The 22,344-nt window shown below is 36.8% G+C and overlaps 1 protein-coding gene across 7 annotated transcripts in view; it reads left to right on the forward strand.

The window, feature by feature from the left end:
• SCAPER (S-phase cyclin A associated protein in the ER) overlaps positions 1-22,344 on the forward strand; it is a 439,244-nt gene that overhangs the window by 84,990 nt on the left and 331,910 nt on the right. For 5 of the 7 annotated variants that reach the window (XM_014780959.2, XM_087428755.1, XM_087428754.1 and 2 more), the window contains one exon: positions 2,208-2,368. In XM_014780959.2, coding sequence (XP_014636445.1) covers positions 2,208-2,368 — 161 coding nt within the window. Of the gene's footprint in view, positions 1-2,207; positions 2,369-16,470; positions 16,574-18,726; positions 18,881-22,344 lie in introns of those variants that run through there. The other 2 variants (XM_087428757.1, XM_087428759.1) reach the window with 2 other exon arrangements.

Raw genomic sequence — 22,344 nt, forward strand, 5'->3', positions numbered from 1 at the left:
GGCCTTCTTGATTTCCAGGAATATGTTGGAGCTTTTGAAAGCCCCAAGTGGATATCTCATTCTCCAGCTTTTCCATTTAAGTTTTTTGGTTATCCCCTTGTTTGCCCCAAATGTTATTGCCAGCTCTGGTAGCTATGATGTTAAACAGGCATCAGTATCGTTTTCCTTAAATGCCTCTGGGGAAATTTGTTTTTAAGACAAAAATTTGTTTGGACTCTAATTCTTTAGAGTGAGTCTTATTGTTTGATGTGTAGTGGGAGGGTCAGTAAGTAGTTTGCTTCACTGGTTCTCTTTCCTCTGTTAAAACCTAACCTTTCTTGACTACTTCTCACCCCCCCACCACCATGTCATGGTCATTTTCATCTCTTATTACTGCTGAACCTTTGCATATACTTATTATTATATTTGCAATGTGTTATAATTTTTTTAATGTTTATTTTTTGTACTTATACTACGACCATCTTTAAGGCAAGATCTTTGTCATATCTTCTGTATCCCAACCACCTAGCCCTGTACCTGGCATTTACTAAGAGCTCTCAGTGTTATTTAGTAGAACCAGGTTTTTGCTTTCAAATGAGATTGTTAAATAGGATTGCCTTAGGTGAACGTTGATGGACTTTGGAACCTTGTAATGATTGGACTTTAGTGGAATAGGGGAAAGATTTATAAGCAAACAAAACCAAATGTTTGTATAGTCGAGCACCATTTTAAGGGAAGTTCCCCTATAATACATTCCATGGTCTATGGTTCAGAGTATTGTATAGTGCATGGTTTATTTTAATACTAGAAGCCTTTAAAGCGTGTAAGAAACATGTTTCTTTTAGCATGCTGAAAAATTGGGGCTCATAGGCTACCTTTAGTATATCTACTCACTTCAGCTCTTACTGGTTGAGTTACATGCTTACTTAGAATATGTAGTTAGTTACCAAACTTGTTTATTCAAGTTGTGTTCATTATTTTGACTCATAATAAATATTAAGTAAATCAGTGTAATGTGAGTACAAAGAGAGTCATTGTTTCTGTGAAAACTAAGACAAGATTTTGGAAAGCTTTGATAAAGGTGAACTATTAAAATAAAGTTTTGCTTTCAAATGAGTGGATAGGACAACAATAAAAGATTGGGGAAAGTGTTATTCAACTTGAGGAGGATTGTGCACTTAGATTATTTAATAGATGTCTCTAAATTCTCACTGCATTTTAAAGAAACCAAAACCAGACATTGTCAATGAGACATCACACTTGTTGTTCTTTTTTTTTTTTTTGGTGGGGGGGAAGATCAGCCCTGAGCTAACATCTATGCCAATCCTCCTCTTTTTGCTGAGGAAGACCAGCTCTGAGCTAACATCTATTGCCAATCCTCCTCCTATTTTCCTCCAAAGCCCCAGTAGATAGTTGCATGTCATAGCTGCACATCCTTCTAGTTGCTGTATTGTGGGATGCTGCCTCAGCATGGCCGGAGAAGCGGTGTGTTGGTGTGTGCCTGGGATCTGAACCCGGGCCGCCAGTAGCGGAGTGCACGCACTCAACCGCCAAGCCACGGGGCTGCCCCCATGCTTGTTGTTTTTATAAGAAATGTACACAGGGCCGGCCCTGTGGCTTGGCGGTTGAGTGCGTGTGCTCCGCTGCTGGCGGCCCGGGTTCGGATCCCAGGTGTACACCGACGCACTGCTTCTCCGGCCATGCTGGGGCCGTGTCCCACATACAGCAACTAGAAGGATGTGCAGCTATGACATACAACTATCTACTGGGGCTTTGGGGGAAAAAAATAAATAAAATTTAGAAATGTACACAAAGAAAAGGTGGTTTAAATAGTGCCTATATCAATAGATTGGCAAATTAATGCATATTTATGTTATTAAAAGATGAGTTTTAAATGAAAATAAAAAGGTTAAGGTATATATGCATATTTTTTAACATTCCCCATTTAACTGAAATTTTCTTTTAAAGTGAACTGAGGTCTTCTATATTATCCTTGTTCCCATATAATATGTGATAGTATATTAAATTAATGAAGTATTAGACAAAGATAAATTTATGAATATATTTGCCTGAAATTGCTATGGTAATATGTTACTCTGTAAATGTGGACACACACAATTTACTTAAAATTTAAATATATTAATTTTAATAAATTAATAAAAATATATTAATATATTTAAATTTTTAACTTTTATATTGATTTATTAATGCAGTCATTTTCTCCGTAGGAGTTCGCCTGGCACAGTGGCTGCTCCCCGTCTGGCTCCCACAGGTGTCAGTTGGGCTGACAAGGTAAAGGCTCATCATACAGGCTCTACTGCTTCTTTAGATGTAGCACCTGCCCAATCTTGCCCACCAATGACAATGCAGAAGACTTCTCACAAAAATGGCAAGTGACTTTGAATCTACTTTTTTGTGTAGAAGACAGGTGGATATCTGTGGAAGTATTTATTTTATTTGAAATTGGTGCTAATAAATAACCTTATATATTTATCTTTTTGCATCATTTAAGTGATACTAACTTACCTTAGTTAAAATCGTAAAATAATCTTAAAAACTGTATGAAAGCTTATGGAGATCATTCTGGTCTCAGGTTTGCTCTGTGTAGACTCTAAGGAGAATGATTTCATTTGTCAATTCATTTATAAGATCCTTTATAACCCTTTTGACTTAAAGTAGAAAAAAATAGGCTAGTCCATCCTCTAGGCAGTATACACTTTTAAGTAGCATGTCACTGCTTCATTTCATTAATATTTGAATGTTATTTTGGTACTAAAAGAATACTCTTTATCTTTGCTCACACATCTGTTTTCTATACCATCAGAATAATTAAGGGGCACAAATACAGAGAAGGGCTGTTATTCTGAGGGCCCACCTGGAATTTATCCCGTAAGAATTTCCTTCATAAAATGTTTTTGTATAGAAATTTGGAGTGGATTTTTTTATACATCTATAGAAGCCTGGATATTAGGATGATAGTAAGTAATAATGAATTTGTGTTATGAGTTAAGGAACAACTTAAGAAACTACTTTCTTTCTTTCTGTTTTTTTTTTTTTTTGTGAGAAAGATCAGCCCTGAGCTAACATCCATGCCAATCCTCCTCTTTTTCCTGAGGAAGACTGGCCCTGGGCTAACATCTGTGCCTATCTCCCTCCACTTTATATGGGATGCCACCACAGCATGGCCTGATAAGCGGTGCCTTGGTGCACACCCGGGATCCAAACCCGGGCCGCCAGCAGCGGAGTGTGCACACTTAACTGCTATGCCACGGGCCAGCCCAGAAACTGCTTTCTTTTTACTTCAGTGAAAGATCTCTTTGGAGTCTTTCTGTTCAGAAAAAAATGTTTTATTGACTATAACAAAGGCATTGCCACCTTCACATTATGGATTTTCTTTTTTTCCCATCTTGGTCTTAGTAAGTTTTGTTGGCTTACAAGTAATATTCCTTACTTTTACGCAATATATTGTCCTTGGTTTCTCTACACAGACTAGTAGTAGAAAATTGAGAATAGGATTTTCTCTTAGGAAAAGGCAGGAAAATGTGGAATCATAAAGTTTACTTTCTGTATCTTGAAAGAGTCTGAGAGAAATGTATTAAAAATCAGAATTGTGAGGCTGGCCCGGTGGCGCAAGCGGTTAAATGCACGTGCTCTGCTGTGGCGGCCCAGGGTTCGCTGGTTCAGATCCCGGTGCACACTGATGCACTGGCAAGCCATGCTGTGGTGGCATCTCATATAAAGTGGAGGAAGATGCATACGGATGTTAGCCCAGGGCCAGTCTTCTTCAGCAAAAAAAAAGAGGAGGATTGGCAGATGTTAGCACAGGGCTGATCTCCTCCCAAAAAATAAATAAATAAATAAAATCAAAATAGCAAAAAACTTAAAGGAATCACATAGCATGCTTTTGTTTAAAGCAGTACTCTTAGATTATTCATGAGTGTGACCCATTTGATTGAGATGAAATAATAGATCTTGATTATAACTAGGCTTAAAAATACTCTTGTTAATATGTCAGGAAATGTTGTGTTTGACCACTTTGGTCTTCAGTTTTAGGGTTTTGATACATTGTTATATACAGTGAATTATGGTATATATCTGAAATAATTTATAGTAACAGTAGCTATAGTACTGAAACTTGTAATGATATGGTATAAAAAGTGATTTTTGTTAAAGTTAACAGATTGAACCCATGCATTTACTTTGCTCTTTCCCTAAACTCAACTAAAATGATATAAAAGGATTTAAAAATAGGACTTAAGGAAAAAGAGACAGGAGAAGAGATGATATGAACAAATTTTTGGAAGTTGGAAAGCAGAAAGACCAGTGGTGACATTTGAGTGAGCTAGCTGGATCCTTAAGCTCAGAGAATGGGCAAAATTGTAAAGCAATCCAGTTGCTCCCAAAGGGATCAGATACTGGTGGGAGCAGGTATCTCTGGAAGTGAGGGTAAAGGGTAGGGGTTATATGTTAAGAAGCATCCCGAATTCTCCCCTCTTCCCCTCAACGCTGAATAATAGAATGACTGTATCTCCCTCACCCCAGCAGAATACTGGAGGTTTATTCTCTAGAGAAGGTAAAAAGGTGGTATCTGACCCTGAGGGATACTAGGCACATTGGAAAGTGGGAGTAGTGTATTGAAAACAAAGAGATTAAGTCAAAGACTGTCTATAAAGATGAGACGCCTCATCATCGCTTCTACTTGAAGCCCTGTTCTCCCACTGACCTGCCAGGTTTCCAGATCAAGAGAATCCACACGTAAGGAAAACATGCAGGTTTGATATAGATCATGAGATATTGGTCTTTGAGGCTGATACTGTAATTGGATGAATGTCTGATAGTCTTGGGAGACTTTGACAGTCTGAAGCCAGATTGTGGACTGTGGCCAGATTATTGCAAAGATGGGTGCTAACAGTGGTTTTATATAAATGAATTCCTTTCTTAAAAAAAATGTTTATTTTTTTAAGAAACCATTTCTTCCATAATATTCTTAATAATCCAGTCTATCCTTTTATCCTTTTTTCATTTTTTGGAAATTTTTAAAATTTCTTCCATCCCTAGGCATGTATACCATTCCCACTGTCAAGTGGTAGAGTCTGTTTCTCCTCCCTTTGAAACGTTGGTTGGCCCTATGACTTGATATGGTCAATAGTATGTGACCAGAGGGATGTGCAGTAGGTTGGCAGCCTAGCCCATAAGAGGCCTTGCAGCTTCCATTTTCTCCTTGTTGGAAGCCAGCTGCCATGTAAAGAAACCCAGGATAGGCCACAGACCATGTGAAGAGAAAGAGGCTACAAGAAGGAGAAACCTAGCTGTCTCAGCCAACACCTAGTACCAAGGCTCAAGCATGTGGTAAAGCCATCGGGAACATTCTGCTGACATGCTGGCTGACACCATGTGGAGATGAGATGAGTCTCCTCAGTGGGCATTCCTAAGATTCCTGACTCAAAGAATTGCATGGAAATAACATGGTTAGTGTTTTAAGATGCTAAGTTTTGGCTTGTTATATAAAAATAGATAATGGGAGTATCCAATATTTGAATAACGTGGGTTATAGAAAGAGGGAGAAAGGAAAGGAGGAAATCACAAAAGAGATAATTAAAGGAAATTTCCTTTAACAGAAGAATATAAGTTTCTAGATAAAAATGGCCCGTTAAATGCCCACTGCAATGGATGAAAACAGAGTTGACACTAAAACATGTTGAGAAATTTATGAATAGTACAGATGAGGAGAGGCTCTAAAAAATTAGAGAAAATAATCAGTTTATATACAAATGACCAAGAATTAGAATGACATCTGCTTTTGCCAAACTATCACTAGATGCCACAATAAAATTGAGCCATGTCTTCAAAAATTCTGAAGGAAAATAATTTTTAATCTAAAGTTCTATGTCCCCCCCAAAATTTTGTGTCTAGCCAAATTATCCATTAAATGTGAGAGTAGATTAAAGATATTTTCAAACATGCAAGGTCTCAACAATTTTTTTACCTTTGAGGACCCAGTTACTGCTGGAGGGAACCAGATGGAAGAGAGGCAAAGGTAATAATTCTGTGGTGGTGATTCCAGGGTGATAGCTGTGTAATGGGTCTAGAGAGCAACCAGTCCAGATTTGTGATGGTCACAGTGCTCAGGAAGAGAGGAATCCAGGAAGATAAATGAAATTCTTAAAACATCTGATGTGTTTGCACATATTAAGAAGAGATTTAAAATTTAGGAGAGTTGGGGTTGAATTAATTCTAAGTATAATAGAAAATAGCCAGTCCTAGTGGTCTAGTGGTTAAGATTTGACACTCTCACTGCTGTGGCCCAGGTTCGTTTCCTGGTCAGGGAACCACACCACCTGTATGTCAGTTGTCATACTGTGGCAGCTGCACGTTGCTATGATGCTGAAAGCTATACCACCAGTATTTCAAATACTGGTGGTATTCAAATATCTGTCACCCATGGTGGACAGATTTCCGCCGAGCTTCCAGACTAAGACAGACTAGGAAGAAGGACCTTTCCACCTACTTCTGAAAAAATTGACCATGAAAACCCTATGAATAGCAGCAGAGCATTGTCTGATACAGCGCTGGAAGGTGAGAGATGATGGTGCAAAAAAATTGGGCAGGGTTCTGCTCTGCTGTACACAGGATCGCTAAGAGTCAGAATTGACTCAGTGGTGCTAACAACAACAGTGGAAAATATTGAGGCTAAATCCTGGAAAGAAAAGTGATGGGAAAATGCAGAGAAGAACGTAAGAGGCACACCTGTAAATGGAGTCTGAGAGGGATGGAGCAAAAGCAACATTTGAAGAGAGAATTGCCGAGAATTTCCCCAAACTGTCAAAAAACATCGTCTCATATTCAAGAAGCACTATAAACTCCAAGCAGGAAAAGTACAAAAGAAATCTCATTTAGATGCAATATAATAAAAATACGGAAAATCCAAGAAAGAAAATCCTTACAAGTACAGGCCTACCTCATTTTATTGTGCTTCGCAGATACTGCATTTTTTATAAGACCCTTTACCAGCAAAAAGATTGTGACTCACTGCAGGCTCAAATGATGGTTAGCATTTTTTAGCAATAAAGTAGTTTTTAATTAAGATATGTACGTTGTTTTTTAGACATAATGCTATTGCACACTTAATAGACTAAAATTGTAGTGTAAACATAACTTTTATATGCACTGTGAAACCAAAAAATTCGTGTGACTTGCTTTATTGTGATGTTCGCTTTACCGTGGTGGTCTGTAACTGAACCCACAGTATCTCCGAGTTATGCCTGTAGTCAGAGCTAAAAAAAAAAAGTATTTTCAAAGGAGCAAGAGTAAGCGGATAGCTAGCGAAAGCCAGATGACAGTGGAATGGCGTCTTTAAGGTGCTGAAAGAAAATAACTGACAAGATAGAATTCTATATCCAGCAGAAATATCCTTCAAAAGTAAAGGTGAAATAAAGACTGTTCTAGACAAAAATTGAGAGAATTTGCAATCAGCAGACATACACCAAACAAAGTGCTACAGAGAGTTTTTCAGATGGAAGGAGAATGATCCCAGATGGAAACCCAGAAATACATGAAGGAATGAAGAACACCAGAAGGAGTAAATATGTGGATAACATTAAATGTCTTTTGACTGTGTGAAACATAATGTCTTGTGGAGCTTGAGATATATTTAGAATGAAAATTTATTACAATAATCTGAAAGACAGGAGAAGAATACGTAGAGTTTATATGTTTAGGGTCTTGGCATTGTCTGGGAAGTTATGAAAGTACTAATTTGTATTAGACGTTGTAAGTCAGTGATGTATGTTGTAAACTCAAGAAAACCACAGGGATGAGTTAAAGAATGTTAAACTAATAACATTTTTGATTAATTCAAAAGAAGGCAAGAAAAGAGAGAAAAGAAACATAAAACAGATGAGACAAATCCAAAACAAACTGTAAGATGTTAGAAGTAAATGCAAATATATCAATTCCCACATTAAATGTAATTGGTCTAAATATTAAAATTTAAAAACAAATTATAAGACTGCATTAAAAATAAACCCCAACTATATTCTGCTTACAAGAGATACATCTTCAATATGAAGATGTAGAAAAGTCAACAGAAAATATGGGAAAAGATATTCTGTGCATTTTCTATTCAAATCAAAGTTAGTGTTGCTCTAATACCATGCAAAAAAGACAAAGTAGACAAACATTTTAAAGAGATTTTTTTTAATCATTAAAGGGTTATTTCAACAAATAGATAAAATAATTCTAAATTTATATGTATGTAACATATATTTAAAACATATAAAGCAAAAACTGACAGAGCTGAAAGGAAAAGTTGAAAGATCTGTGCTCCTACTGGGAGGTTTTTACATAACTGTCTCAACAACTGACAGTACAAGTAGACAAAAATCAATAAAGATATAAAATAGCTAAAGAACCTGGTTAATGAACTTGACAGAAGTGATTTGTCTAACAAAAAATGTTTATTCTTTTCCATTCTTTTTTCTTTTGATGCTTCAATCTGGAAACTTTTTACTGATATGTCTTCTAGTCCACTAATTCTCTGTTCTGTATGTCTGATCCATATTTTCTTGAATATATTAATAATAGCTATTTTAAAAAGTCTGTACCTGAAAAGTAAAATATCTGAACTACTTGTGGATTTGTTACTTTAAAAACATTTTTGGGGGGGTTTCCGTTATTTGACCCTGTTTTTTTTTAGCATGCCTCATAATATTTAATTGAATGTTTAACATGGTGTATTAAAAATTATAGATCCTTCTAAAAATATTTTTTTTTTCTTCTGGCGAGAAGATAGAGAACAAGCAGATCACCTTAATCTGGTCAGGTTTGGTTTGAGGTTTTATTAAAGTTTGATGTGTTTTAGTTTTGTCCTTATTTCTTTTGGGGTCTCCACTGAAAACCTGGGGTGTTTGCCAAGGCCACTACATTCCTGAATTCCAGCTTTTGTTTCCTCAGCACTATACAGTTGCTGAAATATCTGCTTGGCTCGTTAACGTTTCAGCTGCTGCTTTCTGTTGGGTGTCTTGGAGTCTTGCCCTGTATGTGCAAAGCTTAGCAGTTGTCAGACTTCTTAGGGGAAGATTAAATGCAGATTTTTTGGCTCACTTTCGTGCAGTTACCCCCTCTCCAATATTTTTGCCCCTGAAGTCCCAGTTGCTTTAGACTCGTGGAACTCCAGTATCTGTCTCAGCCAGACAGGACTGCTGGTTTCTGCTAGGGCTCACTTCCCCTGGACTGTGAATTCCAGATGTCTTCAGGGAAAATTCTACGGTGAATGTGGATCTCATGTTGTGTTCCTTCCCTTTTCTCAGGAATTGTAGTTCCTCAAATCTTGCTTATATTGGTTGCTTTCCAATGCCTTTAAACAGTTCATTTATATGTTTTGTCTAGCTTTTATAGTTGTGTTTGGCAGAAAGAGGGTTAATTTTGATACAGGCTACTTTGTCATGCTGTAACTGTAAGTCCAAATACATATTCAAGCATACATGGAACATTTAACAAAACTGACACGTGCTGAGCCATTAAACAAGTTTCAACAAATTTCGGATGATTGAACTCATTCTGTCTCTCTGAACACAGTTGAATTAAGCTAGAAATCAAATACGAACAGATAGCCATACGATTCTCAAATTTTTGGAATTTCAGAATGTTTCTGAGTAATCCATGAGTCAGAGAACAAATCACAATAACAAGTAGAAAATGTGAATTAGATGACAATGAACATTTAAAATCTTATGGGATTAAGGTAAAGCTATGCTTTGAGGAAAATTTCTAGTCGCAATTGCACATATTAGAAAAGAAGAAAACCTAAATTCCACATTCTTTGTCCATCTCAAGAAGTTACAAAGGAACATCAAGTTAAACTCAAGGGACATAGAAGGATAGAAAAGATATAGGTGAGAATAGTGAAAATCAAGAGAGCCAAAAGGTAGTTTTTCAAATAGACTAATAAAATTAGCAGACTTCTAGTAATACTGATTAAGAAAACGAAGAGGCAAGGCATAACACCAGGAATGAAGTAGGGGTGTTGGTGGAGATCTCACAGATATTAGAAAGATAATAGGAAGATATTATGAACGATCTTGTATGCTGAATTTAGAAACTAAGAGGAAATTGACAAATTCCTTGAAAAAGACAATGTAACAAAGCTTACATAGCAAGAATTAGAAAAACTTGAAGGAACTTAAGTATGAGTCTATAATTAAACATTTTTTCAGAAGGAAATTCCAGGTTAAGATGGCCTTGCTTGTGAATTCTTCCCAACATTTAAGGTAAAAATAACATCCATCTTATAGAAACTCTTCCTGAGTATTAAAAAGTGGAGCTCGTTTTATGAAGCTAGCATAACCTTAATATCAAAACCTAACCAGGATATTCTTTTTTTGTTTGTTTGTTTGTTTTTTAATTTTTTGTTTATTGCAGTAACATTGGTTTATGACGTAAAAATTTCAGGTGTACATCATTGTACTTCTATTTCTGCATAGATTACATCATGTTCACCACCCAAATACTAATTACAACCCATCACCACACACATGTACTGAATTATCCCTTTCACTCTCCTCCCTCCCCCCTTCCCCTCTGGTAACCACCAATCCACTCTCTGTCCCTATGTGTTTGTTTATTGTTGTTATTATCTACTACTTAATGAAGGAAATCATACGGTATTTGACCTTCTCCCTCTGACTTATTTCACTTTGCATTATACCCTCAATGTCCATCCATGTTGTCACAAATGCCTGGATTTCATCGTTTCTTATGGCTGAGTAGTATTCCATTGTGTATACATACCACAGCTTCTTTATCCATTCGTCCCTTGATGGGCACTTAGGTTGCTTCCAAGTCTTGGCTATTGTGAATAACGCTGCAATGAAAACAGGGGTGCATGTACCTTTACAAATTGGTGTTTTCAAGTTCTTTGGGTAAATACCCAACAGTGGAATAGCTGGATCATATGGTAGTTCTATCCTTGGTTCTTTGAGGAATCTCCATACTGTTTTCCACAGTGGCTGCACCAGTTTGCACTCCCACCAGCAGTGTATGAGAGTTCCCTTCTCTCCACATCCTCTCCAACACATGTTGTTTCCTGTCTTGTTAATTATAGCCATTCTGACGGGCGTGAGGTGATATCTCATTGTAGTTTTGATTTGCATTTCCCCGATAGATAGTGATGTTGAACATCTTTTCATGTGTCTGTTGGCCGTCTGTATATCTTCTTTGGAGAAATGTCTGTTCAGGTCTTTTGCCCATTTTTTAATTGGGTTGGTAGTTTTTTTGTTGGTAAGATGCATGAGTTCTTTATATATTTTGGAGATTAACCCCTTATCAGAAGTATGGTTTGCCAATATCTTCTCCCAATTGTTAGGTTGTCTTTTTGTTTTGTTGATGGTTTCCTTTGCTGTGCAGAAGCTTTTTAGTTTGATGTAGTCCCATTTGTTTATTTTTTCCATTGTTTCTCTTGCCCGGTCAGACGTGGTGTTTGAAAAGATGTTGCTAAGACCGATGTCGAAGAGCGTACTGCCTATGTTTTCTTCTAGAAGATTCACAGTTTCAGGTCTTACATTCAAGTCTTTAATCCATTTGGAGTTAATTTTTGTGTGTGGTGTAAGGTAAGGGTCTACTTTCATTTTTTTGCATATGGCTATCCAGTTTTCCCAACACCATTTGTTGAAGAGACTTTCTTTTCCCCATTGTATGTTCTTGGCTCCTTTGTCAAAGATGAGCTGTCCGTAGATGTGTGGGTTTATTTCTGGGCTTTCGATTCTATTCCATTGATCTGTGTGTCTGTTTTTGTGCCAGTACCATGCTGTTTTGGTTACTATAGCTTTGTAGTATATTTTGAAATCAGGGAGTGTGATACCTCCAGCTTTGTTCTTTTTTCTCAGGATTCCTTTAGCTATTCGGGGTCTTTTGTTGTTCCATATAAATTTTAGGATTCTTTGTTCTATTTCTGTGAAAAATGTTGTTGGAACTTTGATAGGGATTGCATTGAATCTATAGATAGCTTTAGGTTGTATGGACATCTTAACTATGTTAATTCTTCCAATCCAAGAGCTTGGAATATCTTTCCATTTCTTTGTGTCTTCTTCAATTTCTTTCAGCAATGTTTTATAGTTTTCGGTGTACAGATCTTTCACCTCTTTGGTTAAGTTTATTCCTAGGTATTTTATTCTTTTTGTTGCAATTGTAAATGGGATGGTATTCTGAATTTCTCTTTCTGCTACTTCGTTGTTAGTGTACAGAAATGCCACTGATTTTTGTATGTTGATTTTGTATCCTGCAACTTTACCATATTCGTTTATTACTTCTAAAAGTTTTCTGGTGGATTCTTTAGGGTTTTCTATATATAAAATCATGTCATCTGCAAATAGTGACAGTTTCACTTCTTCCTTTCCGATTTGGATCCCTTTTATTTCTTTTTCTTGCCTGATTGCTCTGTCTAGGACTTCCAGTACTATGTTAAATAGGACTGGTGACAGTGGGCATCCTTGTCTGGTTCCTGTTCTTAGAGGGATGGCTTTCAGTTTTTCACCATTGAGGATGATATTAGCTGTGGGTTTCTCATATATGGTCTTTATTATGTTGAGATACTTTCCTTCTATACCCATTTTATTCAGAGTTTTTATCATAAATGGATGCTATATCTTGTCAAATGCTTTCTCTGCATCTATTGAGATGATCATGTGATTTTTAGTCTTCATTTTATTAATGTGGTGTATTACGTTGATTGATTTGCGAATGTTAAACCATCCCTGCATCCCTGGAATAAATCCCACTTGATCGTGGTGTATAATCTTTTTAACGTATTGTTGTATGCGATTTGCTAGTATTTTGTTGAGGATTTTTGCATCGATGTTCATCAGTGATATTGGCCTGTAATTTTCTTTTTTTGTGTTATCCTTGTCCGGTTTTGATATCAGGGTAATGTCAGCTTTGTAGAATGAGTTAGGGAGCTTCCCCCCCTCCTCAATTTTTTGGAAGAGTTTGAGAAGGATAGGTATTAAGTCTTCTTTGAATATTTGGTAGAATTCACCAGGGAAGCCATCTGGTCCTGGACTTTTATTTTTTGGGAGGTTTGTGATTACTGTTTCGATCTCCTTACTGGTGATTGGTCTATTCAAATTCTCTACTTCTTCTTGATCCAGTTTTGGAAGGTTGTATGATTGTAAGAATTTATCCATTTCTTCCAGATTGTCGAATTGGTTGGCATATAGCTTTTCATAGTATTCTCTTATAATCTTTTGTGTTTCTGAGGTGTCTGTTGTAACCTCTCCTCTTTCATTTCTGATTTTACTTATTTGTGCCTTCTCTCTTTTTTTCTTGGTGAGTCTAGCTAAAGATTTGTCAATTTTGTTGATCTTTTCAAAGAACCAGCTCTTGGTTTTATTATTTTTTTCTTTTGTTTTTTTAGTCTCTATTTCATTTATTTCTGCTCTGATTTTTATTATTTCCCTTCTTCTACTGATTTTGGGCTTGGTTTGTTGTTCTTTTTCCAGTTCCTTTAGGTGCATTGTTAGATTGTTTATTTGAGATTTTTCTTGTTTGTTGAGATAGGCCTGTATTGCTATAAACTTCCCTCTTAGAACCGCTTTTGCTGTATCCCATAAATTCTGGCATGTCGTATTTTCATTTTCATTTGTCTCCAGGTATTTTTTGATTTCTTCTTTGATTTCTTCGTTAACCCAGTCATTGTTCAGTAGCATTTTGTTTAATCTCCACGTCTTTGTGGCTTTTCTGATTTTCTTCCTATAGTTGATTTCTAGTTTCATACCATTGTGGTCAGAAAAGATGCTTGGTATTATTTCAATCTTCTTAAATTTATGGAGACTTGTTTTGTGGCCTAATATGTGCTCAATCCTGGAGAATGTTCCATGTGCATTTGCAAAGAACGTGTATTCTTCGGTTTTTGGATGGAATGCTCTGTACATATCTACTAGGTCCATCTGCTTTAGTGTGTCGTTTAAGGCCATTGTTTCCTTATTGATCTTCTGTTTGGATGATCTTTCCGTTGGTGTAAGTGGAGTGTTACTGTCTATTTCTGTTTTTATGTCTGTTAATAATTGCTTTATATATATAGGTGCACCTACATTGGGTGCGTAGATATTTACAAGTGTTATATCCTCTTGTTGGATTGTTCCCTTGATCATTATGTAATGCCCTTCTTTGTCTCTTTTTACAGTTTTTGTTTTAAAGTCTATTTTGTCTGATATGAGTACTGCTACCCCAGCTTTCTTTTCATTGCCATTTTGCATGGAGTATCTTTTTCCATCCCTTCACTTTCAGTTTGTGAGTGTCTTTAGGTCTGAAGTGTGTCTCTTGTATGCAGCATATATATGGGTCTTGTTTTTTTATCCAGTCAGCCACCCTATGCCTTTTAATTGGAGCATTTAGTCCATTGACGTTTAAAGTAGCTATTGATAAGTATGTACTTACTGCCATTTTTTAACTTTTTTTTTCTCAGTGTTTTAGTAGTCCTTCTCTGTTCCTTTCTTCTTCTATACAGAATTGATGGTCACTTTAGTTTGACCTCTGTCTGAAAACTGTACTCTTAACTCCCCTCCTCCCTCCTTTTATGTTTTTGATATCATATCTAACCTCTTTTTTGTGTATTAGTATCCATTACGTTCTAATCATGGAAATAGATAATTTTTCCTATTTGTGGTCTTCTCTTTTCCCCTTAAATCAGTCCCGTTAACATTTCTTGTAACACTGGTTTCTTGGTGACAAACTCCTTTAATTTTTGCTTTTCTGGGAAAATTTTAATCTCTCCTTCCATTTTGAATGATAACCTTGCTGGGTAGAGTATTCTTAGCTGTAAGTTTTTTCCTTTTAGCACTTTAAATATATCATGCCATTCTCTTCTAGCCTGTAAGTTTTCTGCTGAGAAGTCAGCTGATAGCCTTATGGGGTTTCCTTTGTATGTAACTTGACATTCTCTTGCGGCTTTTAGGATTCTCTCTTTATCTTTAATTCTGGACATTTTGATTATAATGTGTCTTGGTGTGGGCCTCTTTGGGTTTATCTTGTTTGGTGCTCTCTGTGCTTCCCGTACCTGGATGTCTGTTTCCTTCCTTAGGTTAGGGAAGTTTTCATCTATTATTTCTTGAAATAGATTCTCTGCCCCCTTGTCTCACTCTTCTCCTTCCGGGACGCCTATAACATGGATGTTAGTGTGCTTGATGTTGTCCCAGAGGTCCCTTAGACTGTCCTCACTCTTTTCAATTCTTTTCTCTTTTACCTGTTCACCTTGGGTAATTTCATCTAGTCTTTCGTCCAGCTCACAGATCCGTTCTTCTGTATCCTCTACTCTGCTTTTGAGTCCCTCTAATGAATTTTTCATTTCCAGTATTGTATTCTTCATTTCTGATTGGTTCTTTTTTATATCTTCCATTTCTTTGTTGACATTCTCACTGAGTTCATCTATTCTTCTCCCCAGATCGGTGAGCATCCTTAACAGTCTTAGTTTGAACTCTCTGTCAGGTAGGTTGCTCATTTCTGTTTCACTTAGTTCCTTTTCTGGGGTTTTGTCCTGTTCCCTTACTTGGAATGTATTCTTTTGCCTCCTCATTTTGCCTCTTTCCCTGTGCTTGTGTCTACGTATTAGGTAGGTCAGCTATGTCTCCTGCTCTTGGATAGGTGACCTTATGTAAGTGATGCCTTAGGAGGCTTCCAGTGTGCTTCCCTCAGTTCTCAATGTTCCAGGGGTGACCCCTATGTGGGCTACGTGTGTCCTTCTGTTGTGGCCTGTTTGCTCTCCCTGTAGGTGCCCAGGGAGGCTGAGTTATGCTCCTGGCCAGCTGTTGTAATGCTCAGCTGCCTGTAGTTGTTGCAGGCCCTTCAGTCTCTTTATCAGGTGTGGGGATCCCCAGCACAGTTGGCTGCAAGTTCTAATACCACATTTGTGTTGCAGTATTTCTTTTAAGTGAGTAGGCCCCCAGTGTGGCAGGTTGTTAGGCTCAGGGCCTTACAATTGCTGTAAGCCTCTGGCCTATTAGGTCTCTTGTCAGCTCTCTGAGGATTGCAGCTGGGTGGGGCTGGCCCCAGGCACAGGAGCACCCAATCGTTTCAGGCTTTGGAAGGTGGGGCAAACCTCCTATGTGGGTCTTTGAGAAGCACAAGTCTTCTGCAGCTGACAAAACCTGCCGCCCACAGGTCCACACACACAGTCAACACAGTCCTGCCCCGTGTGAGCACCCCAACCTCCTGAAGTGGACCCAGTCTCTCCACGGCGGGAGCCCCACACACTGCCACCGCCCCACACTCTCCACCCGCTCCTTGTGCCCACCCTGCCTCGCTCAAGTCGGCTCAGTTGCCAGGCTGCAGAGAATCCAGTCACCAATCTATGCAGGCCCACAAATTGCCTGAGGGCTTGTTGTTGGGTGGGGCCAGTCTCTAGGGTGGGCTGCCTGCCCTGGCTGAGCTGGATTAAATCGGTGCTCTCGCGGGTGGGGCAGACCCTGGGCTAACAGGCCTCAGGGAGAACTCCAATGGCGTCTGTGTAAGCACGCCCACACCGGCCCACAACAATGGCCGCCGCCAATGTCCCAGTCCCTGGAGAGGTCTCACCCTTCACCGAGATGCACTCAGGGCCTATTAGGTGAGTCTCTTGTCACCAAAGCACTGTGCACCTTTCTTTCTGGTGATTTTAGCATGCTTTCTGAAACGGGTGAGTTTGCGCGCGGGCCCTTTAAGAGCCAGTTTTAGTTTCTTTGTGAACCGGGTTTTCTGGGGGTACTCCCCAATGCTTTAGTAGCAGGCAAAGTCAGATATTATGCTGCTGGTCTAGATTGTGCTGGGTCCACAAAATGCCCACACCGGGGACGCTCCCCGGCTCAGGGCCCCGCGCCTCCAGGGAGTTTGCATCCCTGTGAGCTGCTCCTGGCGGCTGTGAAGCTGGCGGCTTGTGAAGGCGGCGTTTTTCCTCTCTAGAAGGGGGTCTCTGCCTGTTCTGCCTCAGTTAGGATTGTCCGTTGTTGCAGGAGTTCCTCTTACCCAGTTTTCAGTTCTGTCTCAGGGGTAATTTTTCCATGAATAGTTGTAAATTGGCTGTGTCCACGGGAGGAGGTGAGTTCAGAGTCTGCTTACGCCGCCATGTTGACTCCGCCTCCTAACCAGGATATTCTAATAGAGCATTTTCTCTTGAACACTGATGTAAAGATCCTAAACAAAATATTAGTGAATTAAATACAGTGATAAATAAAAGTAATAAGAAGTCATACTCAAGTTGGGATTATTCCAGAGCTTTTCAATTATTGGTTGTATTGACTTGAATTTAGTGCTACTTTCTTAATGACATTTGTAAAATTTAAAATATTGTATAAATTCTGGAATGTAAAAACTATGATATGAAATGCAATTTTGAGGTTTGTACACTTCGAAGATTATTCTAAGTATTTAGAAGCTCTCTGGCAGTTTAATAGCATGATTTTCTATTCACAAAAAACTTTCTTCGTTATGGGAATAATTTTTCAATATAGTTTTTACTGAAGGTTCATTAAAAATGTAATTTGTCCATAACTAATTTCTTAGTGTCTAAGAGACTTATGTTGTAGTTTCTATTTGATATACTCTTTTGACTTGCTTCAGTTATTTCAATTTTTTTTTAAATTACATGATAGTATTTGTGTTGGCCATCTTATTGGTTAATGGATTAGGTCCAAGTTTTAAGCAGTATTCCTTTCTATAAGAAAACTTTCAAAGAGGGGCGTTTTTCTTTCCTTTAAAAAGTAAAATTATTAATCATATTACTCTTAAGAGTAAGCCAGTTAAATTAACTGGAAACTAAAATCTTTTGTTAAACTTAATTTCATAATTTAGTTGTTTTTTCTTTTGGTTTGTGTGGTTTTATAAAGTTGATTTTATAATTTTTCTTTTCATTTATATATATATCTAAAGGATAAAGCAGTAATGTATAACATTATTAGGTGATAAGTTTTTAAAAAGTTAAACATGGATGAAAATTGAACATAGACTGGATAGTATATTATTTAAGGCATTATTATTAATTTTGCTGGTTATCATAATGATATTTTTATACTAAAAAAATTCCTATCTGTTAAAGACATATACTGAGTATTTACAGGAGAAATGATATGATGTCTAGGATTTGCTTTAAATTGTTTCAGAAAAAACAATAGGGAAGGAGAAATAGGTGAAACAAGAGTGGCAGAATAATTGATAATAGTTGATAATTATTGAAGCTGGATGATTGGGATATGGGGTTCATAATACTATTTTCTCTATGTTGTGTATTTGAAAATCTTCATAATAAAAAGTTAAAAAAAACACAAAATGAAGTTAAACATACCTTCCCCTTACAGATTTCAAAGTCCAGACCTTTGAAGTAAAAGATTACAAGTTCTGTCAAATCTTTATTTTAAAATATAATACACAATATATTAACATAGTCACTGTATTTTAAAAATAGTATAAAGAGTTAATATGCCAGTTATAAGAATGAGCATTTTGTAAGTATTTTTTTTCCTTAAAATAAAATTCCTTCCTTTTAGTGAATCTTGTGATGGTATGGTCTGTGATACTCAGACAAATTGTAGTTTTTGCAGTAATGTACATTTTCAATTTTTCAGAAATAAGCTTCTGAAATCAGCTTACTTTTTCATATTAATTTTTTATACCACCTTTGTTGAGATACAATTTATATACCATACAATTCACCCATTTAAAGTATACAATTCATCTATTTTTAGTATATTCACAGATATGCACAGCTGTAACCACAGTCAATTATAGAACATTTTCAACACCTCAAAAAGAAATCTCTTGGCAATGATTCTTTGGATTTGACACCAAAAGCAAAGGCAGCAAAAGCCAAAATAAACAAGAGGGCCTACATCAAACTAAAAAGTTTCTGCACAGCAAAGGAAACCATCAAAAAAATGAAAAGGTAACCTACAGAATGGGAGAAAATATTTGCAAATCATATATTTGGTTAGGGGTTAATATCCAAAATATATAAAGAACTCATACAACTCAATAGCAAAAAACAACCCAATTAAAAAATGGGTAGAAGAACTGAATATACATTTTTCCAAAGAAGATATCCACATGGCCCACAGGGCCATGAAAAGGTGCTCAACATCACTAATCATCAGGGAAATGCAAATCAAAACCACAATGAGATACCACCTCACACCTGTGAGAATGGTTGTCGTCAAAAAGACAAGAGATAACAAGTATTGGCAAGTTTGTAGAGAAAAGGGAATTCTTGTGCGCTGTTGGTGGGAATGTAAATTTGTGCAACCACTGTGGAAAACAGTATGGAGTTTCCTCAAAAAATTAAAATAAAACTATCATATGATCCAGCAATCCTACCTCTGGCTATATATCTATAGGAAACAAAATTACTATCTCAAAGAGATAGGTGCACCACTATGTTCATTGCAGCATTATTCACAATAGCCAAGACATGGAAACAACCCAACCTAAGTGTCTGCCAACAGATGAATGGATAAAGAAAATGTGTATAGGGGGCCGGCCTGGTGGCGTAGCGGTTAAGTGCGTGCGCTCCTCTGCTGGCGGCCTGGGTTCGGATCCCGGGAGCGCACCAACGCACTGCTTGTCCGGCCGTGCTGTGGTGGTGTCCCAGGTAAAGTGGAGAAGATTGGCCTGGATGTTAGCTCAGGGCCAGTCTTCCTCAGCAAAAAGAGGAGGATTGGCATGGATGTTAGCTCAGGGCCGATCTTCCTCACAAAAATAATAAATAAATAAAATAAAATGTGTATATATGTATATATACACATACACACACACATATACCATGGAATATTATTCAACCATAAAAAAGGAAATCCTGCCATTTGTGACAACATAGATTGACCTTGAGGGCATTATGCTACGTGAAATAAGTCAGAGAAAGATGAGTACCATATGATCTCAGTTATATTAGTAATCTAAAAAAAATTGAACTCAGAAACAGAACAGATTGGTGGTTGCCAGAGGTGGGGGGTTGGGGCGTGGGGGAAGTAGGTGAAGGTGGTTAAAAGGTACAAACTTGCAGTTATAAATAAGTTCTGCAGATATACTATATAGCATGGTGATTATAGTTAACAATGAATGTATTGTGTATTTGAAAGTTGCTAAGAGAGTAGATCTTAAAAGTTCTCATCACAAGAAAAAAATTTATAACTGTGTGAGGTGATGGATGTTAACTAAACTTACTTTGGTAATTATTTTGCAGTGTATACATATATCAAACATTATATTGTACACCTTAGGCTAATACAATGTTATATGTCAATTATTTCCCAATAAAACGGGAAAGAAAAAAGAGAAATATTATACCCTTAACACCCCTCTATCCCCGCTTTGCCCCCCTCCCTTGTTAGAGTGTAGTGTTATCACTATGTTTTAATTTGACCATTCTGATAGGTATATAGTGATATCTCATTGTGGTTTTAATTTGCATTTCTCTAATGGCTAATGACGTTGAACATTTTTTATGTGCTTATTTGTCATTTGTAAATATTTTCCAGCATAATGTTTGTTCACGTCTTTTGCCCATTTTCTACTTGGATTGTTTGTAATATTACTGTTGAGTTTTGAGAGTTCTCTGTATACTCTAGACACCAGTCCTTTGTTGGATATTTTCTACCAGTCTGTTGGTTGTCTTTTTCATTCTCTTCACAGATCTTTTGCAGTGGAAAAATTTTCAATTTTGTTGAAGTCCATGAGGTCTTCTCTTTATGGATCATACTTTTGGTATCAAGTCTAAGAACTCATTGCCAAGCCATAAGTTCAAAAGATTTTTCTCTTTTCCTAAAAGTTTTACAGTTTTACATCTTACGTTTAAATCTGTGATCCATTTTGAATTAGTTTTTGGGTAAAGTGTGAGTTTTAGATGGAGGGTCACTTATTTGCCTATGGATGTCCAGTTGCTCCATTACCATTTATTGGAAATTCTCTCTTGAAATTTTGTCAAAAATTAATTGGTATATTTGTGTTGGTCTATATCTGGGTTTTGTATTCTATTTTACTGATCTGTATGTCTGTTGCTCCACCCATACTTCACTGTCTTGATTACTCTTGCTCTGTGGGAAGCCTTAACATTGTGTAGAATGGTTGCTTCCACTTTATTCTTCTCTTTAAAAATTGTTTTCAGCTATTTTAGATCATGTATCTTTCTATATAAATTTTAGAATAAGCTTCTCCATGTCTAAAAAATGTGTTGCTGGGATTTTGATAGAAATTACAAGGGTTGATCGAGAACTGACAACTTTACTATGTGGAATTTTTCAATCTATGAACATGGTATGACCCTCCATTTATTTTTAGGTCTTCTTCTATTTCCTTCATCAGCCTTTTTTATTTTCAGGATACACATTCTATACCTCTTTTGTTAGACTTATTACTAAATATTTCACTTTTTTAGTGCAGTTGTCAATTGTTTTTAATTTCAGTTTCCACATATTCACTGTTAGTATATAGAAATGCAGTGGATTTTTGCATTCATCTTGTATCTTGCAATTTACTGAATTCATGTAATAATTCTTGGAGTATTTATGTGTATTCCTTGGGATTTTCTACATGGTTAATCATGTCATCTGAAAATAGGGACTTTTATTTCTTCCTTTCCTATCTGTGTGTGTGTGTGTGTATATATATATATATATATATTTTTTTTTTTTTTTTTTTCCTTTTCTGTGCCTTTTTGCACTGTCTAGAACTTCCAGTAATATGTTGAAGAAGCATGGTGAGAGAAGACGTCCTTTCCTTGTTCCAAATCTTGGGAGAAATTATTCAGTTTTATGCCATTAAGTATATGTTAGCTGTAGGTTTTTTGTGGATGTTTTTTATCAAGTTGAGTAAGTTCCGCTCTATTGTAGTTTAATGAAAGTTTTTCTCATGAGTAGATGTTGGATTTTGTGAAATACTTTTCTGGGTCAATTGATCTCATATGATTTTTCCTGTTCAGCCTATTGACAATGGTGGATTATGTTTATTGATTTTTGAATGTTGGACCAGGTTTGTATAGCTGAAATTAATTCCACTTGGTCATTGTTTATAAATCTTTTTATACATTGTTGGATTTGATATGCTGATATTTTGTTGAAAATTTTTGCATCTAAGTTTATGAGAAATATTGGTATTTAGTTTTAACACACTGTGTGTGTTTTTGTATGAGGGTAATACTAGCCTTATAACTTGGGAAGTGTTCCCTCCTATTTTCTGGAATAGTTTGTGTAAAATTGGTGTTTATCCTTTTAAAAATGTTTAGTAGAATTTACCAGAGAAGCCATCTCAGCCTGGAGATTCCTTTTTTGGGAGCTTTTAAAGTACAAATTCCGTTTCTTTAATAGTTACAAGACTATTCAGATAGTCTGTTTCATCTTGGTTGAGTTTTGGTAGTTG

Source organism: Ceratotherium simum, chromosome 3 (genome assembly GCF_057802395.1).
Source record: "Ceratotherium simum simum isolate JZ-2026a chromosome 3, ASM5780239v1, whole genome shotgun sequence".
Taxonomy (NCBI): Eukaryota; Metazoa; Chordata; class Mammalia; order Perissodactyla; family Rhinocerotidae; genus Ceratotherium; species Ceratotherium simum.